The sequence below is a fragment of the Centropristis striata genome, chromosome 19 (genome assembly GCF_030273125.1).
Source record: "Centropristis striata isolate RG_2023a ecotype Rhode Island chromosome 19, C.striata_1.0, whole genome shotgun sequence".
Taxonomy (NCBI): domain Eukaryota; kingdom Metazoa; phylum Chordata; class Actinopteri; order Perciformes; family Serranidae; genus Centropristis; species Centropristis striata.
This window is the reverse complement of record NC_081535.1, coordinates 10,189,170-10,211,196: the sequence shown is the minus strand read 5'-3', so window position 1 is coordinate 10,211,196 and position 22,027 is coordinate 10,189,170. Positions and strand designations below refer to the sequence as shown.

The 22,027-nt window shown below is 37.2% G+C and overlaps 1 protein-coding gene across 3 annotated transcripts in view; it reads left to right on the top strand.

Annotated features, from left to right (window-relative positions):
- Positions 1-22,027, top strand: part of sfswap (splicing factor SWAP) — a 68,195-nt gene that overhangs the window by 13,168 nt on the left and 33,000 nt on the right. For 2 of the 3 annotated variants that reach the window (XM_059357846.1, XM_059357849.1), the window contains exons 5-13: positions 990-1,215; positions 1,429-1,529; positions 3,550-3,703; positions 8,759-9,020; positions 10,028-10,183; positions 10,365-10,458; positions 17,537-17,609; positions 18,518-18,621; positions 18,754-18,877. In XM_059357846.1, the coding sequence (XP_059213829.1) occupies positions 990-1,215; positions 1,429-1,529; positions 3,550-3,703; positions 8,759-9,020; positions 10,028-10,183; positions 10,365-10,458; positions 17,537-17,609; positions 18,518-18,621; positions 18,754-18,877 (1,294 nt within the window). The remainder of the gene's footprint in view (positions 1-989; positions 1,216-1,428; positions 1,530-3,549; positions 3,704-8,758; positions 9,021-10,027; positions 10,184-10,364; positions 10,459-17,536; positions 17,610-18,517; positions 18,622-18,753; positions 18,878-22,027) is intronic. The other variant, XM_059357847.1, reaches the window with a different exon arrangement.

Genomic DNA, 22,027 nt, shown 5'->3' with positions numbered 1-22,027 from the left:
CCTTCACGAGATAGCAGACAGTGGTCACAACAGAAAAAAACAATATGTGACAAGGGTGATGATGTACCACTAAGGTCCCAGATTGGATTGGAAAAGGTGCCACAAAATATTAGCATGCACCTCAGTTGACAGAGTCAAAATGACTCTTCTTTTTTGTGTGTAACATTAGATAACAAATGGCAGTAAACTGTACTTTATACCTTCAGGGAGCTGGCATGCTTTATGACCCTTACGCATGAGTTATGTTTTGTTTTGGGTCTTTGGTATGACAGCACCGTTGCTCAGTTATAGACGCTGCAGAGGATGCTTTCTTCGTGTATATCACGTCAACATAAAACAAGTATTACACACCCCCTTTTTGCCTAATGGCTAAGTCTGTAAATCGGCGTGTGAAAGGCCCTTGTATGTCAGGAAGTCCTTGGCAGCTTAGAACACAATAATGGTCTGTTAGCGTTGGACACTGGCATCTTTTTGGCCCGTGTCCTGAAAGGTAGTATTTATTATGACTTTCATCTTGATGAGATATGTGTGTGAGTGTTCTTTTAGAGATTGCTGCACTTCTCTGCACTCTCTAGGTAATGACAAGGATTAATCATTAAAAGCACACAAGGCGGACAATAATGAATGAATAATGAACTATGTCTTGTTCCACTGATTTCCACCCCACGTGTATTTTAAGAATTAATGTCATCACAATGAACATACAAATGCCTAGCATGAAAATGCCTCGGAGCCAAAATGGCTTTTGGCCTTGATATGAAGTAAGCATTTATCAGCTGTGCACTGCATCTTAATGCTATGTGCATCTGTCGGGTTCACTCACTCTTATGTGTGGTACAGATCCTTATTACTCACTATTTCAGCTTGAGTGCTTCTACAAGAAATAGTTCCTGTTTTTGCACACATAAATGCTTTTCATAATCCAAGAAATGAGTCATGTAATCGGTGCCTGCATTAAAAAAGTTCTCTTTTCTTGCCTTTATTTGTAGCCGGCAACCATCAAGACCCATAACATCATCGAGAGGACAGCCAACTTTGTATCTCAGCAGGGGGCTCAGTTCGAGATAGTCCTGAAAGCTAAGCAGTCTGGTAACTCGCAGTTTGACTTCCTTCGTTTCGACCATTATCTCAACCCTTATTACAAACACATCCTGCGGGCCATGAAGGAAGGCCGATACCACCCCATCTCCACCAAAAAGCAAGAGCAGCCACAGGGTGAGTTACATAAAAACAGTCGCTGTATCCATAGGTGTCATGTCCTCACATAGACATTAAATTTGCAGTATCAAGTAATGCCATGTACTGTAATTTATGCAGTAGCATAACAGAAGAATGCAGTGAGACACATTAACACACTGCATTAATTATAATGTCAGACATTTGTTCATACATATGTTCACTCATTTCTTTCTTCCTTGGTTGCTGTAGAATCCCACTCTGATGATTCAGATGAAGATGGGGATGGCAGTTACCTCCATCCCAGCCTCTTCGCCCCGAAAAAGTGCTCTCGCCTGGAGGAGCTGGTGAAGGTAATGAAAATTAGAATGTAGAGCCTTACCTTCCATATACAGTGATGGAAAAACATTATTACCATTGTTTCCTTCAATTTCTCGTTCGTTTTAATGCCTGGTACAACTAAAGGTACATTTGTTTGGACAAATATAATGATAACATCAAAAAATAGCTCATAAGAGTTTAATTTAAGAGCTGATATCTAGCTATTTTCCATGTTTTTCTTAATAATAACCAAAATCATGAAACTGGCTAGGTGCTATTCCATATTGTGATGCCGCCCTGTGAAAACAATGTATCTCCAAAACAGCTCAGTTTTTATTCCAGCATTTTCAGGACATTATTTCGACGACTGCTTATGCAAGCTACCATTTATCATCACCCTTTTACTACTTACTACTTATTATGACTTTAAGCTGCATAAGTTGCATTTGCAGTTGTAAGAGCTTGATGTCTTTGGCACGTTTCTATAGCGACTGACCTGTTTTCCATTACCCAGTAGTGGTTGATTCACCTGATGTGGTAGATGGACCCAATGCAACAGAATACATTTTTAAGTCACTTGTGTGTGAAGCAGCGTACTCATTTTTCCCATTTTTGCTAGCTTTTCGAATAAACAAACAAAGAAAAAAGTGATGACTACAAATTAGGGCTGGGCGATATATCGATATATATAAAAAATATATCAATATATTTTTAAATGTGATATGGAATTAGACCATATCGCATATTTCGATATAGTTAAAATGTTTCTTTCTTTCTATATAAATTATGCCCTTACTAGGGTTTGTCATATTTAGTTCTTTTGTAATGTTCATTATTCTTTTTTCATATAGATATATTTATTTCAGAAAAAGATATTTTATTTCATAGGCTATTTTTATTTAAGTTATTTTTTTATTTAAATGTGCACTTTTTGGAGCTTTGATATTTTTAAAAACAGGTACTCCTGTTGGTTTACAGTATTTATGTTCACTTTAATAAACAGTTTCAATAAAACTACTTGTGACGTGTCATATTTTGATTTGACTTTGACTGAACATTTCTCCTTACTTTGTGATAAAAATATCGTGATATATATTGTATATCGATATTCAGCCTAAATATATCGGGATATGACTTTTGGTCCATATCGCCCAGCCCTAGTAGAGATGATGAAATAAAAAAATAAAAAAACAAGTGAAAATCACCTGAAATTACAGCTTCTTGACAAAGTTGGTGCTGAACAGACATGGAGATTTCTAACTTGTAGAAGTAGGAGAATGGTTTTCGTTTGACAGTGACTTTACACTGCCCACTGAAAATGTCTAATAATGTTGAGAAAGTATGCTGCAATTGTAACTTTGAGGCAACCACTGCCTGCCATGTGAATTACATTTACATGCTGTTAGTGCTGCCTACGTCTGCTACTGTATTCTCTAATAACTACATTCTGTTTGGCTGTCTTCATGCTGTTACAGTTTTTTGTTAGTCCTTTCATGTGCATTGTCAGGACAGCCATTAGGCTTTGACAGAGCAGCAAGAGCGGAGGCATGTCTTTTTAACGAAACATAGTGAGCCTCTTTTTAATAGCAAGCTGTCTGACAGTTGCGTCCCATTAAGAGGGCTTTCCTTTTACAAATCAGCCACTCACATTTTTTACTAAGAATTTGTAGTTCATATTTTATGGGCTAGTAAATTCTGTATGCAATCTTTAAATATTACATTACACGGTTTCTGACTACAGAGCTTTGAATAGGGGTGTTTCTATTATATTATTACTGTAAAATGGTTCTGTCTTGTCTTTTAATACACATGCGGTGGGACCTGAGTGGCTTAAAGGGACAGTTCAGCCCCAAATTAAAAAAATACACATTTGGTTCTCTTACCTGTAGTGCTATGAATCTTGTTTTGAGTTGAGTTGTGGATTGTTTCATGTCAGAAATATATTCTTCCTGCCAAAACATAATGTTGATTTTGGGATGAAATGTTTCCTTTAGAGGAAAGGACATGGTGTGATAGACTGTTTGTATTTAAACTGGTCTTTTTCCTCTGCAGCCTCTGAAAGTAATGGATCCAGACCACCCTCTGGCAGCACTTGTACGTAAAGCCCGACAGGAAAGGAATGGCACGGACACAGTGGCACCCAAACCAGAAGAAGAGACAGCAGACCCTGCTGCATCCAGCACAACACCTCAGTACACTGCTGACCGTGAGTGTTCATCACTTGTTGGGTATAAATAATTAGGGCTGGGTAATATGTCAATATTATATCAATATACTGATATGAGATATCATAAACTTACATAATTGTTGTACTTTTAAGGCTGCATAACAGTAAAGTTTTCTGAACTTTCCAGTCTGTTCTAGCTATTTTTTTATACATGGGTCAATGACGTGATCTAACGCAGTCAGTTGGTGTAACCAGTCATTTTTCCCCATAAAAATCTGATTATTTACAGGAAAATAACTGTGAACTAAAATGAGAAAAAATACAATCCACGTTAACATTGCAACATTATGGTATATAACAAATTTTCCATAATTTGTCAAAACTTAAGAAAAAAAAATGGTTGTATTTATAATATGTTCTGCTCAATATTGACGAAATGTGTAAATGTAGAAAACTAAAAAAATAATTATTTTGATGTTTTTTTAAAATGTAGTAATTATATGTATAAGTCCACTTAAATCTAATGTAGGTGGATGAAGTATTTAATATTTATCTTTTTTTTGTGGTTACACCATTTGACATCTTGCCAAGCCTTATTTGTCACTGACCCATATATATCCTTTATTTAACCAGGTAAAAGCCTCATTGAGATTAAAAATCTCTTTTTCGAGAGAGACCTGGCCAAGAAGGCAGCATAAAAAAGGAGACCAGTTACCAGTAACCAGTTACACAGTTATCACAGACATTAAATACAGCCATCACAACCACTCTGAGTGAGCATCAGTTGCTAACTTATATGGAGCAGTCACACTGACTAAGGGAAGCGATTTCTTTGTCCTTTTAAAATCGATTTTAATTCCCAGATAGTGATCAGCTCAGACAGTTTCAAGTCCTTTTGAAAATTATTCAGGACAAAGGGGCGGCATAATTCTAAGCTTTCTTTCCTAACTCAGTTTTCGTTTTATTTCATTCATACCCACATTACGTGATTACTTATCCCAGAATCTCATTGTGCAAATTTGATGAAAGTACCAAAAATCAACCCTTCAATATCATCACCTTATCAATATCAACATATTTTTTCAAAAATATTTTGATATTTTATTTTCTCCATATCTCCCAGTGTGAATGCATGAATGTGTGGATGCATGCATCTATGTGGTTAAAGCTCCTACTTGTTTTGTTCTTTCTTTACTTTTTTTCATCTCCAACTGTTTTTTCCCTCAGCCAAGTAGTGCTGCTCTATTTTGTCTGCCACTGAGCATAGTGCCGTGCTCTGCAATCTTTTTTTTCTTAAAGTACTGGCGACCACAGAGAAATGGCATTTAACTTCCTGCTTTGGGACCATTTTCTGCTTATATCGTTCTGCCACTGCTGGTTGTTCGATAAAGCTCCCCGCGACTTAATGCTGACCGTAGTCACACATAATTGATGCAAAGGCATTTTCAACGCCTTTCAGCAAAGTAATATTGAGCTTATAGGTGTTCTGGGGCAGACCACACCTGCTGAAAAGCTGAATCTGGTGTTTCATAAACCAAAAATTGTTTAGAATGTAAAATAAAGCAATACAGTCATCATATTTGTCCTTTTGTTGATCCTTACTCTGGGAATTGTTAGTATGTAGAAATGATGACCAACATTAATCAGAGTTTGTAAGATAAACACTTGATGACAAAGGCTTTGAGTAGGGCTGGGAGATATATCAATATAAAAAATATATCGATATATTCTTAAATGTGATATGGAATAAGATCATATTGCATATATCAATATAGTTTAAACATTTTTTATTTAAATATAAATTCTGCCCTTACTAGGGTTTGTCATATTTAGTTCTTTTGTAATTTTGTTGTTCTTTTCTCTTATAAATATATTTATTTCAGAAAAAGATTGGCCTATTTTATATAAATGTGCACTTTATGGAGCTTTGATTTTAAAATAAGGTACTCCTGTTGTTATACAGTATTTATGTCCATTTAAATAAGCGGTTTCAATAAAACTACTTGTGACATGTCATATTTGGCTTTGACTTTGACTGAAAATTTGCTCTCACTTTGTGATTAAAAATATCGGTATATATATCGCATATCGATGTTCATCCTAAATATATCGGGATATGACTTTTCGTCCATATCGCCCAGCCCTAGCTTTGAGTGTTAAAATGTTTAGGTTAGGTACTTTAAAAGTGTATGTGAGGCCATATCCATCCATGGTGAGTCACATCCGCCTCCACTCCATGTGATTCATCACACTTACGTTTAAGTACTCCTTTTTTATGTATGTCTTCATCCTCCCCTGAAACGCTTCCTTAAATAAACCCATGTACATTGGCCCCTGCTGACCCGTGAGTGTTAACTTGTCCATTACTGCAATTTATTCATCCCAGAGACAGTTGTGGAGGGTGCCTTTGACCTGGTCTTTGCTATATGGAAATAGGGCTGTTGATGTTAATAAATTGGTTGTGCCTGGCCTCGCTGCTTATTGCCGATGATATGCATTGTTGCTCAAAACGGGGGGCTGTAAATTTGCCCATCCGTGTAGCTACGCTGTGCTAGGTCCAATGAGTAAAAACCTCCTCTTTTCCTTTTAACATTTTTGTTGTGCCACTTATGCTAATACAGGGCGTGGATAATAAGTTGCTCGATTACTTCTTTTGTACTGCATTGCCCTCCTTAATTTGGTCTATTTAATCACTTCCTCTGACCTGAATGTATATGAGCATGCTAAAGACCTGATAGTAAGACCAGCTCCAAAAACATATTAAAGTCAATTTATGAAATCTATCTACCATGTTAATCATCTATCTATCTGACCATCAATCTATCTGACCAACCAGCCAACTAAATTTCCTTTTTGACCTTCCACTTAAACATCTTAAGTCTTTATCTCAACTGTAGCACGTCAAGTTTATAAATGAAAGTCCCTGCTGTGATTTTCCATTTTCCTGACTAGAGAAAATTGAATGTGTCATTAAAGTCAACCAGCTCACTGACTAATGTGTTAATATCACAGTGTCTCCACTTTGACACTTACCATTTATTTTGTCCCTGTGCCTGTCTCGCCCCCCTCCGTTTCCACTCTCTCTTTTCAATAAAGAGTCTTTATAACACAAACCCAGTGATAAGGGAGATGACCCCTTCTCACATAGGTCCCATCTTGATTTATATTCTCTTTCCTCTGCTTATTTAAATTAATTACTGTGACCTACATATTAAACATGGCATACAAATAGTTTGACAGTGAACAGGACAGCACAGTACATAAAACAGCCACAACACGAAGCAAGGCACATCACAGCCTTATAATGAACACTTCTACACCAGTTGACTCTTGAGTTCTGACCACAACAACCACAATAATGTTTTGCTGTCAAGTGGCCAGTTTAAAGCTGCTGCTTATACTTTGCCTCGACTCTAAGAAATATGCTCAAATATGTCAAAACTAAGAAGAGGAGATATTTAATTAAGCTCATGCAGTAGCACTTAATTAGCTCAGTTTGATTCAAATTTGGGTCATATTTCAGATAAACGGGAATCTATATACACAGCATTTTTCTAAGTTCCCACAAGTCTTACCAGTATTTGGAAGAAATGGGGTTTCACATGCTATGATATACTATACTATTTACCTTTTAAAACTTCTACTTACAACATGGATTGGCCTCGCCTCTCTGATCTGTGTAAACAGCCTGCATTTGATTTTGCTGATTTTTTTTCATGTGACGAGTGGAGAATTTAATATTTTTACAGGGTCTTGTTGATGCAAATGCATTCTTTTTGGCAATATCTTGTATGGCACATGTAGAATAAAGTGCTTTGAATGATATCACTACTTTAAGTTTATATTTGGTTTCTTGTCCTTCCGTGTATGATTAAGTTCAAGACCATCACACATTTAGAAATATGACATAAATGTCTGTTTTAACAGTTTCCGGCTATTATAAATAATGCAACTTTGTTTTGTTTTTTTAAAGAAGTCATGTCTTTTAAACACATCTGTGGGTTGTGGGGTCCATTGGGTTAATACCTCAAAAGGGAAATGTTGCTGTGGTCATGAAAGGATATATGTTTGTCTAGCTTTTCCTGCCCTGAAAATGTAATTTCAACACAGTGACTGAGCACAAAAGTAGCATTTTTTTTATTTATAGGCTCACTAAACAAGCCTGCTTTTGACAGTTTCTATTTCCAGTGGCAGATGACTTTTCCCTGACCTGGTGATGTTCTCCACCAAGATTGAAAAAGAAAGATTGCGATGACAACACTCTGAAATGAACTGAGTGTATCATCCCTTAACTGATGTGAACATGCCACCATTTCACATAAAATCTAAACAATTGTTTATCTGTACTTCCCACTTTTCAACTTAACTGGACAAGGATCAACATGAAAGTTACATCCTATAAAACATTAAGGCACCCTACAAACTATTGCCTTTAAGACCACTGTAAAGTTGTTCCAGATGATCCTCTTATAGTTTGTATCTATAACAAGGATGCAGGTAAAGGTGACATTATATTGCACAGGTTACTATATGAAGTTTTTTTGAAGTTTGAAGTTTTTTTATTTTGCACAAATAAGACAAAAGACAAGGATAAAGAGATAACAACAAAATGAAGGTGCAAGCTAGCTGCAAGAAACCCAAAAGGGCTTATACAGGGCCTCTACCTATATTAAACTTCATAAGTTAAATTAAAAGAAGTAACTATCACTCAAAAAATAAAAAAAAAATAAAAATGAAGCAAATTATAACAATATTAAAAGTAAAATAAAAACAAAAGTGTAGAAATGTATGTGTGTGTATGCGTGTGTGCGCATGCATGCTGTGCATGAGCGTGTGTACTACTTAGTGACCTGAGCAATCAGAGCAGCCACTAAATTGTTCTTGTTTATATTCAGAGAGGAAAACTGTATTGAACTATTAAATTGATCATTCCAGAGTATTGTTCCTCTGTATTTTAAGGAGAATTGACCGAGGGTAGTATGATATTTTATGTGTATTTCCACATAAAATACCAGTAACTGTCCTTTATCTGGCGCAATCTAAGTATTTCTAGAAGGAAAATCATGTAATAATGTCCTTTTAATTTCTTTACAGCAAATGCAGCCGCAATGTACTATGGGTACTACATGCTTCCTGATGGGACGTTCTGCTTGGCCCCGCCTCCCCCAGGGATAGATGCCAGCTCCTACTACAACAGTATGCCCTCAGCTGTCATGGCTCCCTCTACGTCTTCTGAGCCTTTGCCTAATCTGGCAACAACACCCACACCTTCTGAAACTATTGCCATGGCACCACCAGCTACAGCCCCCCCTCAGGTCACCAGCACTGCTGCTCCCGCTGTTGTACCAGAAACCAGGTAGAAACTGACTATCCTATCTATGTGTAATACCTGATAGTTTTAGTTGCATTTAAAATGTCATTGAATTGTTTTTTGATTAGTCAAAGTCAAGTCAAGTCAAAGTTTATTTATAGAGCACATTTAAAAACAACCTCAGTTGACCAAAGTGCTGTACAGTTATTAAAATAGAATAAATCATACACAACTGGGTATAAATAAAAACAATAAAAAGAATAAAATACTAAAAACAGTAAAAACAATAAAATAAAATAGAATAAAATAGTAATAAAAACTCAATCCAAAACAGAGTTAGAGATACAAAAGACAAATAAAAGGGTAAAAAAAGAAAGCCAAGGATTCTTGCCTAGCTGGGACTGAACGGCAAGGAGAATAAATAGGTTTTTAATAATGTTTTAAAGTGCTCAACAGATTAAACATACAGTCATGGAAAAAAAATATTGGACCATTGTTTTCTTCTATTTCTTGTTAGTTTTAGCGCATGGTACAACTAAAGCTAAATTTGTTTGGACAAATGTAATAATAACAACAAAAATAGCTGATAAGAGTTTGATTTAAGAGCTGATATGTAGCCACTTTTCATGGTTTTCTTGATCATTACCAAAATCATTATCAAGAAAACTATGGAAAATGGCTACATATCAGCTCTTAAATCAAACTCTTATGAGCTATTTTTGTTGTTATTGTTATAAATGTCCAATCAAAGGTACCTTTAGTTGTACCAGGCAATAAAATGAACAAGAAATGAGAGAAAACAAGGGTGGTCTAGTATTTTTTTCCATGACTGTATATTGATACGAGAATTTTCTGGTGGAACCTGATCAAGACAGAAAAGGCTTTTAATATAGCTTTCTCATCATTTTAAACTAAATAGCTTAATCAGCATATTTTGCTCAAAGTATAGGGTGTGATGTATCAATCACTTAAATTAAACAATTTAATTTAATCAATCAGACCCACGTAAGAACAGATTGTACCTGTTTTAATAGCTGAAACTTTTCTCTCAGCAGTTCGAAACCCGAAACTCAAGTTTCCACACCAGCATCACAAGCCATCATTCCCCCACCACCCGACACCCAGCCAGTCATAGACAAGCTCGCAGAGTACGTCGCTAGGAACGGCGTTAAGTTCGAGGCCAGCGTCCGTGCCAAGAATGATCCACGGTAAGTGTTCTTACCAGAAATAAATCTGTTGCTCCGGTCAAATCTGGGTTTTTAGGAACTCTTATCAGTAACTTTTTCCCTTCAGATATTGCAGAAGCTCTTCATCATCCTCTGGCTTATCTTTTATGAGTGCTCACCTCTCGTCTTATACAGTTTACATTCTTCCTCCTGTCTTGTGTAGGTTTGACTTTCTGCAGTCTTGGCATCAGTTCAACACCTATTACGAGTTTAAGAAGAATTACTTCATGCAGAGAGAAGGAAGAGGCTTTCCAGAGGTATTAAGCTTTATGTCTGTGTGTCTGTCTGTGTGTGTGCAAGCAAAACAATTAGCTTCACTTAAAACTACTGCGTAATGTGTGTACACAATGGGATGTCAAAGTTGTTGGAGGACCAACAAGCATGTAGAAATTGGCAAGCATACGCGGCTTCAATTAGCGCTGATGTCAGGACAATTTAAAAATGGATTTTCTTATCATTTATTTTATTGTTATCGTTTTAGTTCTGTTGCTCAGTAGATGCTCGATACGAAGAGATAAAAACCCACAAACGACCTTCACACATAGGAGAAACCCCCGTTCTCCCATTTGTCTCCTGTCATCAACCTCACTGTTCTCCACACCTGTATTTAATTATGTTTAACAGCAGGCGTAGCCAACGTTTAGACATGGGGAAAGGTCGTCTAAGCATTCGCTGCACTTACAGCCAACCTTGAAATTAGCTGCTTTTTGTTGCTGATAAACGAGGATCCGCCGCGCTAGAATTAGAGGTATCCTCATCTAAAATATTGAAATGGAAGATGAGAGTTACACAGAGAATAAGGATGAGATTAGCTCACTGGGTGTGGTCAAGGACAGCAGAGCAAGACAAAGCAAAAGAAAACCCCCTCTGTCTTAATAATAATAATCATGCATTCGTTTACCACCATCATGACTTTAAAAGCTCAGAAATCAGCCAGTGAGGTAATTCCAATTAGTCTCCCTCATTTTTTTTACTCAGTTTTATACAATTGGATTACAACATCTTTAAACAAAGCAGATTGCTGCCTCACTATCAAAGTCTAATTTTTTAAACTAATTGATTGGCTGACTGCCAATTTGCATACATTTCCCTTGTTGTCTCTCATGTCCAGCCTTGCCAATGCTATAACCAACTCTATCACTTTATATATACTGCATCAGAACTGTCTTGGTGTGTCAGGACCTCAATGACATTACTTAGCAGTTTTGCAGCACTCTAACTGGCTCTGCTGGCTGGCTAGGTCCCTAATGCTTCATGCTTTATATGCTGTATGTTGTATTGGTAGTGGTTAGGCAAGGGATGATTAATGACTGGAAACACATTCACCTTAGCCTTAAGGTGCACCGGAATTTTCGCGGATGTTCTTCATCATTTTGGGCCGACCTAATTTATGATTTCTTCTTTCAAATCGTGCTCAGTAAGTTAGAGTTTTTCTCTCCCCTTTTGGTGGGGTTCAACGCCTTTGTTTTTGTCATTTATAAACCCTGCAGGAAACACTAATTTAGTATACTTGTAATGGTTATTATGAAGCCAGACACTAAGCTTATAGTGATGAGAGAATATTTACACAAGATGGCTAGCTTCTTCAAGTATGTATCCCTAAATACACAGATTCTCACACTATCATATGCGTATCACTAGTCGTCCTCCAGTGGTACATGGAGGACTCACTGAAATATTATAATTAAAAAAGTAATTAAGTTAGTGTAAAAAATCACTGCAATCGTAGCTCCTAATGGGAACTGTTGGGAAAGAAGTGCAGATTAGGGGGAAAATATTTCGAGCAGCCCTGTTGAAACTGAAGTGGACAACAGTCATCCAGTCACAAGTACTAGTGGCTACTTAAGCAGAGCCAGCCAAGTCTTCCCAGCACCAGACGAGGGGCTGGCCCTGGTGGAATATGAATGAGCTGTGTAGACGAGTTTAAGTGCCAGTTCTAGTGCTAACACTTTTGTACATCATGACAGCCAAAAATAAATATGTGTTTAAGTTATATAAATTTATTTTGAATAGGAATAAACCTGCCTCCTGTGTAACCTGTCCTTAGATGAATTGGGAAGGCCTGCGCTGCTGTTTTATCAGTGATCACAGAGGTGGTTAACCCCTCTGTTATGTTTGTTTCTCAGGAACAGCAGTAACTTTCATGGGACAATTTGAACAGGGTCATTTTTAATTATCCAAAAGTGTCAGAAACTACAAAATTCCCAATAAACTTTGTTTATATGTAGTTATTAACTCCATTACTAATCATTTCAATCAATATTTAGTGCAATGTTATTGTTTACCTACAATGAGGATAATTCACTCGTTTTTCATAAAAAATGCATGTTAAAAATAAGACCTACATAAAATACAATGGTTTTACATGACAATGATTTTTTTTAAGTTTTATTTTACATTTTCTTTTTATGATAAAATACTATTAACTCTTTTTTTTTAGATTTCTAAACTTTGAAATGGGTCAATTTGAGGGTTAAATTAAGTCCTAAAGAGGGACTGTAAGTTTTTCCAAACTTACGGTCCCTCTTTGTGTTTTTCCAGGCAGTGGTTGCAGGATATTATTACAAGAAAGTAATTTAATACTCAAAATCTCTGAATGATACAGATGTGACTCAGACCGCTGCTTCTTTCAGCTGAGCTTAAACAAAACAGTTGGGTCGCTTTAAAATTAAAGGGGCCACTCGATTTAAATTATGAATCGATGCAAGGACAAGAGATGCATCATATTTCCTCCGTACTGCTGATAAATGTTACACACTGTACAGAATGAAAGCAATTATGAGCTCAGCTCTTTCAAAGCACAACTTGTTTTCCTGCCAAGGTCCCTTTCGAATATGATCTCATGACACCGCTGAAGATGAATGGACTATGCATATTGTAGCATAATCACCCGCTATCTGAGTTGTTTCAACATTTTAGAACCGCAGGTAATTTTGCTGAAATTATTCGTCATAAAATTCAAGGTTTTTAATACATGAACTGTTTTGTTGAGTTATATAATTGTTGATGATGCAGAGAAGCCAAATCCCAGTTTAGCCTCTTAATACATTACTTTAGCAGTTAATTTGCTGAGAGCAAACCTTTTTCTCACAAGAATGTTCCAGAATGAGAGTCTCAGCTCGAGTGTTTTTCAGCTCTTACAGCTGAGGTTTGCTGTTCGGTCACTAGTTATATTCACAGATTGTTTCTAAGCCGTCACCGGCAACTGAATTATACGTGATTTGAGCAGTCAAATTGCTGCGTGGGTAGATGGATAAGTGTTTCTTACATATACTCATATATGCGTGCCTGTGTATACTTGTATATATCCAAGGTTTGTTGGACCTGCTTTCTGTCGGACCGAGAAGGGAAGAAAGCAAAAAGTGAGCGAGAAAAGTTTTCAAAGGAGCAATTTGTCTTCTGACGAATCAAATCCATTAGCTTGTCAGAGTGCAGAGGAGTGTGGCCCATTATGACACAGCTCAGGCTGCTCCAACAAGCAGCTGCTCTGCTTTTCTATCAGGAAACCTGCCTCGTGTTTGTGATTTGTGCTGTGGGTAATGGGATGCAGATATCGCTGCTCTCAGTCAGCGTTATTATTTATAGTTTCATAGTTAATGAAAAAGCGAGAAAGGGCCAAAATCAGTCAAAGCAGACAGCAGCAGGATGCGAGGCTGCTGTTGCTTTGTGTAGTAATCAATACAATCTTTACAATCTTCAGAACGTGGCACTTTTGGATTGGGTAAATTAAAGTTATCTAAAAAGAAGCTTTTTGTAAGTAGTCTGAATCATCAAAAAACATGTCTGCTCTCCTGTTTAGAGAGCTCTGCACATAAGGTGTGTACAACCCCAATTCAAAAATAGCTGGAACACTGTGTGAAATGTAAAAAAAAACAACCTCAGAATGCATCAAATTCAGAATTCAGAGAGTATTTTTACAAAAACAAAACCAACTTGTTCCAACCTTCGGGAGTCAGTTTTGTAGAAAGTGTCTGAATGATGTTATGTGTAGTTCAATTCTAAATTCTGATTATGAAATGCATTCTTTTACCGATTACAATGATGCTTTCAATCTGCTCTGGCATCTAATAGGAGTCCTGCTCCACTTCTGGGAACCCCTCGTTTTTTGCTCTATCAGCATTCAGCAGCAACCCTGTGGCTTTGGATGTGTATTTTTGGCAAATATTTGAATAGAAGTCTCCAGAAAGGATTGTATTTTAACCAGTCAAAAACAGGTTATTCATTTATGCGAAGTAAAATTTATGTTCATACTAGAAAAGGGGACGAATTAACACTGAATGTTCTCTAAAGGTGTCCAAATAAAGTCTCACGACAATTGTATTTGGGCACAGCACAGCAGTTTATATCCCCTCTGCTGTCAGATTTTCTCTGAATGAGTCAATGTAACACATAAAGTACAATGTTCTCTCTTTTTTGGCTGGATATTTTACTATAAGCTGACAGTTTTTCATTTACACTGAACTGACGGGGTTTTTTTATAAACAAAATCTCACAATGACAGTGCTTATTGTTGAATTAATTTTTGAATTGAGCTGACAATTGAATTGTGGAGCGAGGAGAGGGTTTTTTTTTTAGAAATCTGTGCAAGGAAACAAAGCAGAAATGTCTGTCGGAGAGGGGTCAAACACAGGCTATGTGAGAGTATCCATCAACCAAAATGAAAAGCCGCTCTTGGGTTGACTATTTGTCATTTCCATTTTTTGTTTGCAGCAAGCATTTTTCATTTTAAATTCCCGTAAGGCTCATGATTTCTAACCAGCCGAGGTTTTACATCCCTGCTCTAAACCGCTGGCGAATGTTTTCATTCAGAGCTGAGGATTATTACCTTCTGAACTGTCCTGTGTCTACAGCAAAGCATGTAAATCAAGTAATCCAAGGATTCTAAAGACTAAGATAAAGTGTGAGCACAGTCCAAGTGGTGAGGTCTTTCCAGGATGGTTTCGAGTGAGTTTCTTCCTGCTTCTTCTCTTTGTGAACTTTGGTTTTATTTAGGAGTTCTATTCTCCGGGGCCTCTGTAAAGTGCTTTGACTGTTGAAAGCTCCATTCAATTACAGCTGAATAGTAGGAAGCTGCCTTTGAAGCATTCTACAAACATGGTAAAATGTACCTCATGAGGTTAGGTTTTTTTTTCCTTTTGTGGCATTGGCTTCATCACCACTTTTCCCTTTCATTCCATTCGCAGTTTATATTTGGGATAAGGGCTAAGGGCACTTGGTCCACAGATATTACTACAGAGGGTTTCTGGTTATCTGGCCAGTGCACACAAGGCAGCTATTAGAACGTTGTGAAGATACTTTGTTGATTTGAGGAGTGATGGACCATACACTGGGATATATGAAGGCCAACTGGAAGTGTTTAAAGCTATTTAAACAACTCATTATACTGCCAAATGGCAAAATGAGAGAGGAAAGTAAACAATAAAAGCAAACAAATAATACTTAAAATTAATTGATCCTGTTCAGACGTGTACAGGACCATTTAGGGAAACCGTGGGATCATTACTTCCACCAAGAGGACATGTGTTTGACTCAGCTTGGTCTGTTCAGTCCGATTGGTCCTACTGGGCCAATTTTTCTGAAACTTGGTGGGCAGGATGGTTTGTACCAAGGAACCCAATAAATATGGGAGTGGTTTGGTATCAAGGGGCTGAAATAGGGCTGGGCGATATGGACCAAAAGTCATATCCCGATATATTTAGACTGAATATCGATATGCGATATATATGCCAATGTTCTTATCGCAAATGAGAGCAAATGTTCAGTCAGTTTTTATTTAAACCGTTTATTAAAGTGAACATAAATACTGTATAACAACAGAAGTACCTTTTTTTTTTTAAACGAAAGCTCCAAAAAGTGCACATTTAAATAAAAAAATATCTTAAATAAAAAAAACATATGAAATAGAATAGGCCAATCTTTTTCTATATATATATATATGAATATATTTATATGAGAAAAGAATACCGGACATTACAAAAGATCTAAATCTGACAAACCCCAGTAAGGGCAGTTATACAGTATTTATGTTCAATTATAAACTGTTTCAATAAAACTACTTGTGACATGTCATATTTGACTTTAACTTTGACTAAACATTTACTCTCACTTTGCGCTAAAAATATCGGTATATATATCATATATTGATATTCAGCATAAATATATCGGGATATGACTTTTGGTCCATATTGCCCCGCCCTAATTTTTAAGCACTCATACTTTCTGCATTAGGACAATGTTCATCACAGTTTAGAATAAATAAGTCCTGTTGCAATTAATACAGCTAATTAGAAGTGATTGACTTTGAAAAAGGATTTAATGTTTGTCCTGACCCGTATGAACAGCCAATTTCTTGCTTAAATGTAGCGGACCATTTCCCCTACCCCCCTCCTGCAAATTGTATTTCAGTCACGAGTTGCACAGTCAACTTGAAATGCAGATTAAGAGAGGCAAAATTGTTGGCTTGCCTTGAGAGACTACGGCTGTACACAAGTTAATGATTTCCATTGTCTGCTTTTTCTTCAGGATTCCCATTAGTGTGTAATGACAGCAGTTGAGTGCAAAATCTATTTTTTTCATCTTAGAAGATTGGCTCAACTCTAAAGAGTCTTCTGCTGGTGTTAACGCTCTACTGACCCTTTCTATCCTGCTCAGCTCCTCCACGTGCTTCCATTAAATGTAAAAGTACAAAAAGATATCCATCAAGCCACAGCCAGTGGCTTTTCTGTTCCCCACAGTTGCTGTTGGTTTCTCCTCAGCAACATTTTCTGTATCGCAGTAGGGAGACAACTTCAGAGTCGCAAACCTTAACCGTGGATAGAACCCGGCGGATGAGAGATTATAACATTTAAATGTTTTTAGTTTAATTGGAAAGCGATGCAGAGGAGTGACTCATCCTGACATTTCAGATCCATCCACCGGTGATGTTATACAACAAAGTATTCACACCATGGATGTGCTCTCTTTTTTGAGGACAAAATGACAGGCACATAGACAACCAGCATATCTGGATGTTTCTTCTAAAAACTTTTCTAACACCAACTTTTTCGCACATATTACTGCTGCACTTGCAACCCATCATGGAAGTACATAATGTCAGAATGAAAGACAGCAGGTTTCCATGGATTCTCATTTTCAGCACCATCTGTCTCTTGTCAAAATCCTACGGGCTTACCCAGAACGAAACACTGTAGAAAAATGCAATCAAATTAAATTGTATTTAGAAGGTGTATAACCTCCATTACTGGCTTACTAGTCTACACTAGAGCTAGGAAATTGGTTCCTATAAGTGTAAAGTGTGTATTTTCTTATTCTTTTCTCTCGTTTTTCTTCATCCAGAGTGATGCAGCAGATGATGACGACGATAAACTTCAATCAGACACATCAGCCCAGGACTCCAAGCTGGCAAAAGGTAAGGCATTTCAGTTACTCTTTTTTTTTTATTTCTCTTCATTGGCTCAGTAAATAAGATGCAAAGCCTTTGGGTAAATATGTGTATATGTGGCTACACATGCACATACTGTACTTGCTGTGTATGTGGGTGTACGTGTCATCTGCTGGTATTTACGCACAGCTGCCTGTGAGTCTGTTGGTATTTATGCTCGCAATTTCATTCGGTGATATCGGATGGCTGGAAATGTGTACGCGAAGATGAAAGAGTCAGCTTACTACAGCGCTGGCGGGACCCGTCAACATGCACATATATGCAAATGAAGGCATGCATTCTCACAGGCTATCGGGAGGCGACAGGTCACGGAGCAGGCCAGCGAAAACTAATAACTAGTCGGAGTCGTGCACGAGTAAACTATCAAGTCTTGTACAATGAGGTTCAAGGTCCTATATTAAGGTTATTTATTTAGGGGATGAGGCACACTGTCTACTCTTTCATCTCTCCTTCAGCAGACATATTTGATTACAGAAAGAAATCAATGTGACATGCCATCGCAGCTTCATATCCTAATATTTGCTTCTTCAAGTCACCCTGTCTGTATTTGGCTGTTTCTCTTCCTGCTTTGTAGTTTTCTCTCTCCTACATTTCTCTTTTCTGCTTCTTCTCCTTTCTATTTTTTCATCCGTTTGTTCTCTATCTCTGCCCATCCCTTCTCTTTCTTCTCTGTCTTGTGAACTTTTTTATTCACTTGTCATTGTCAAGAAGCAGCTTAATTGCTTAAGTCAATGCATTTTTCATTCTACTTAGAATTTGTCAAACAAAAGCAGGCCAAGATGCACTTGTCTACCTGGTATAAAAATGTACTCTTTTGAATCCTTTTTGTTTCATCTGAATCCCGTTTCTCCTTCTGTCTCTTTGCGTCATCACAGCCTCTTTTGCCCCCATCTGTTTTGCCATCAAGGCAAAGGAAAATGACATGCTGCCGCTGGAGAAGAACCGAGTTCGATTGGACGACGACTCGGACGAGGACAAGGTCTAGTTCAGCTTAATTATTCAATGCACATAGATCTTCAGCTGACTTGATACGGATAGAAAACTGATCCTTGAAAATATATGTTTGGCACCTTGGAATTAACATGAAAGTATCATACATTTCTGTCTGAAGTTTCTGGAGGAGCAGGGGCTGGAAGCTGTGCTGGGCGGAGCTGACATGGTTGAGCCTGCTCCAGTCAGCGCACCAGAAGAGAAGAGACCTGCCCTCAGTTTGGAGGAGTTGGAGGCAAAACAAGGTAATGGTTTTAAAAAGGTTGTTGCAAAATTTGGAAGCATATTTTTAAAAATATGTATCCTATGCTGCTTAAGCCACTGTACCTCTTTATACTACATTATCATGCCTTAATACAGGGGAAAAAGCTATAAGGAAATAACTGACAAAAATTTATTTTTTGTGTAAATAACATCTTTTAGAGGGATGTGGGTGGGGGACAGTGGATTTTTAGGGGGAGGTAGCAGGTCAACAGTAGATGCCACATACAAGAAATATATACTATCTGAAAGGGGGGAACCTGAAAAATAATTCAGACACGCATCACTTTGTGTCAAGTTTTTTTTGTTTTTTTAATTAATTAGAAATCAAAAATATTTTAATTATTGATAAATTAATTGCATGACCTTTATTCCCGTGCACATTTATTTTTCACAAGCTATTGCAGAAATGTGTTAGTACCTTTAGTCACACAGATTTGGCACACAATTTTAACAATCTTTTAACCTTTTTAAAAATTGTTTTTAAAAAAATGTAAAAATTCCATCCAAAATACCAAATTGAGGTATCTTGTGGTAAGAGAAATTTGAAATTAATTTGAAATAGCAGTGTATGGTTTTTCCTCACCAAAATTTAGACATTGGAGCATATTTTAAACCCGTCCCTGACAAGCCAGCATGATATAACTGGTAGAAATTAATTTCTGGGGGCGTCTCATGTCATTCACTCTGGCTTTAGAGCCCACTACAGCCACTGAGAGACAGTATGTTGGCTGGGACCACTGGCAGGTCGTCAGTTTGTTATGAGGTTTAAGACCTACAGTTGAACACATTTTTTGAATTAAATCCATTGATGTTAAGACTCTTAGTTTCTTGTTTTTATCTGTCAGTTAGTGCATTCAGAAAATCTTCGGCCCCATTCTGCCGGTGTGATAGACAGAATGTTGATAAAGCATCTGATGTTGGTTTTGACAGAGGTCGTTTTTCTTTCCTCAGCTCTGTGGCTATTTAATGTGGGTGTGCTAGAATTACATTCTTTGTCTCAGCGTCAGCATATAAGTAAAGGTGCTTACAAGACATCTCAGTCACACCCACTGGCACGCTGTTACTCTCTGGGAGGGTTGGAATTGGAGGGAAAAACAAGAAGGGAAGAGAGGAGATGAATAAATCCACTGAGTCTGAATTATAAATTCTCTCAACAGGGTGTACCCTGCAGTAAGACACAAGCAGTGTAGTACAGCAAACAACAGTCATATATCTCTCCAAAGGCCTAATGGAGATGTATTCTCTCTATTTTTGTCTCTTTTGTTCAGTCATGGTTGTAGAATATTATACACTGGCTCTCCTGTCTTTTATAAACTGAAGGAACGCATCAGTGACTTTGCACTCAGAAACACTTTACATATTCGTCTACGTCAGAATGTGTATACGGACAAAAAGCTTTCTTTGTCCTGCAAGAGGACCACACTCTGCTTGCTCCGCTCAGGATTTAATAGGACCTATAGCAATAAAATATTTATAATTACAAATCTAACTCAGCAGATCTTATGAGATCACCACTTGGTTGGTGACCTTTTTCACACAAACCCTCTCTATTAGGGGACTGAGGAGAAATATCTTCTGCCTTGTGCATGTTGCCACTTTTATTTTCAAGGTTAGAGTCACATCTCTAAAATATTCATGTATTCTAATATATCACTGGCTATTAATTTAAAAAAATAATAGGCTTCTCTACTTGAAGCCGAAAGCTACTGCACTTGAAGTTGATTCATTGCATCTTGTTATACTTTTACACCCCTCAAAATATGCAATTGCACTCTTTTAGCTTCGAAAAATTGGGCCAGCTTCACCTTCGTCTGCACGCCTCTCTGAATGATCACAAAGCAGCTAAAATATAAAGTGATATTCTAAAACGACATTTTCAAATCTCTTGTCAAAAAACCCCAGGAAATACTGGTGTAATTTGCAATTATCAATAATGCATTTGACCTTACTTAACCAGATGCAGAAGCCATTATAGGTGCAAATCGTCTCACAAACAGCCATCATGCAGGTTGAACAGCACAACTAACTCAATAGTAATTTAAACAGGCATCAAGATTTCCGCCTCTCACAGCCTCATCTATAACACCTGAAATACTGAGAACAATATGACCAAATTCTCCTGAGAATACTGTATGTATATCTTTAATGTATTTTTTGCTCTGTAGGATCTCTACATCATCAAAATGATCTTTTCACTAGCACGCAGCAAACGTTATTTCTTTATCATGCAGTAAGTCATTGTAGCATGCAACTTATATTTCCAGTGTGTATGATTAACTGAATATAATTTTGCTGCCCCCTCCTTTACAAAGCATAGAGCTCCTATTTCTTAGTTTCAGGCCATTTTAAACTATTGAAAAAATAGTTATCATTATTATTATAGTCAGTGTCCACCAAGGGACCTCCCTTTTTCCTACTCAGTTCACTGTTTAAAGCCTAATCCTATCAAGTAGAGGTGGGGGGAGGAAATTGATATAGCATAGTATCAAGATATTTTGCATGGCAATATAATATCGATTCATGGCCTCCAAGTATTGATATTTTGCGTCAGTATTTTCCGTATGGTACTTTCAGAGGTTTTTTTCTGAGGCTGTAGTGGGCTCCCTTTTATGGATTTTACTGGTATTATATTAAACTATAAGATCTAAGGAATCTTTAGGCACCATGTGTGTCAGGATATTGTGTTGGGAAAGTGTCGAAATAACGCTGCAAATTTACGATGTTTTGTGTGTGACTCCGTGCTGTGGCTACGTTATTATCACGGCCACAGCTGTATTGAAGCGATACAGATCAGTGAAGCTCAAAGTTGAGGAAAGTTTGAGAAAATGCTGCAGTTGTTGTCGTCCATACATGTTTCATATCAGTTCAGTTCAGTTTGACTGAATACTTTGTTGGTCAGTCTGTGGGTTTGACTCTTATTGTGGAGAAATAAAAAGACTGAAGTAAGATGAATAGACGGATAATTTTCTCTTATTTGACAAAACAATTATTGATTGAATTTAATTTTGTGGACACAAAATGGAGTTAAACAGTCGCAAGTTATCGCAAGTTATAGTGTCCTACAAGAATGTACTCTTTTCTTATGTTGTTGTCTGGCCATGGAGTAAGTTGTAATAGCTTGTGCTTGAAGT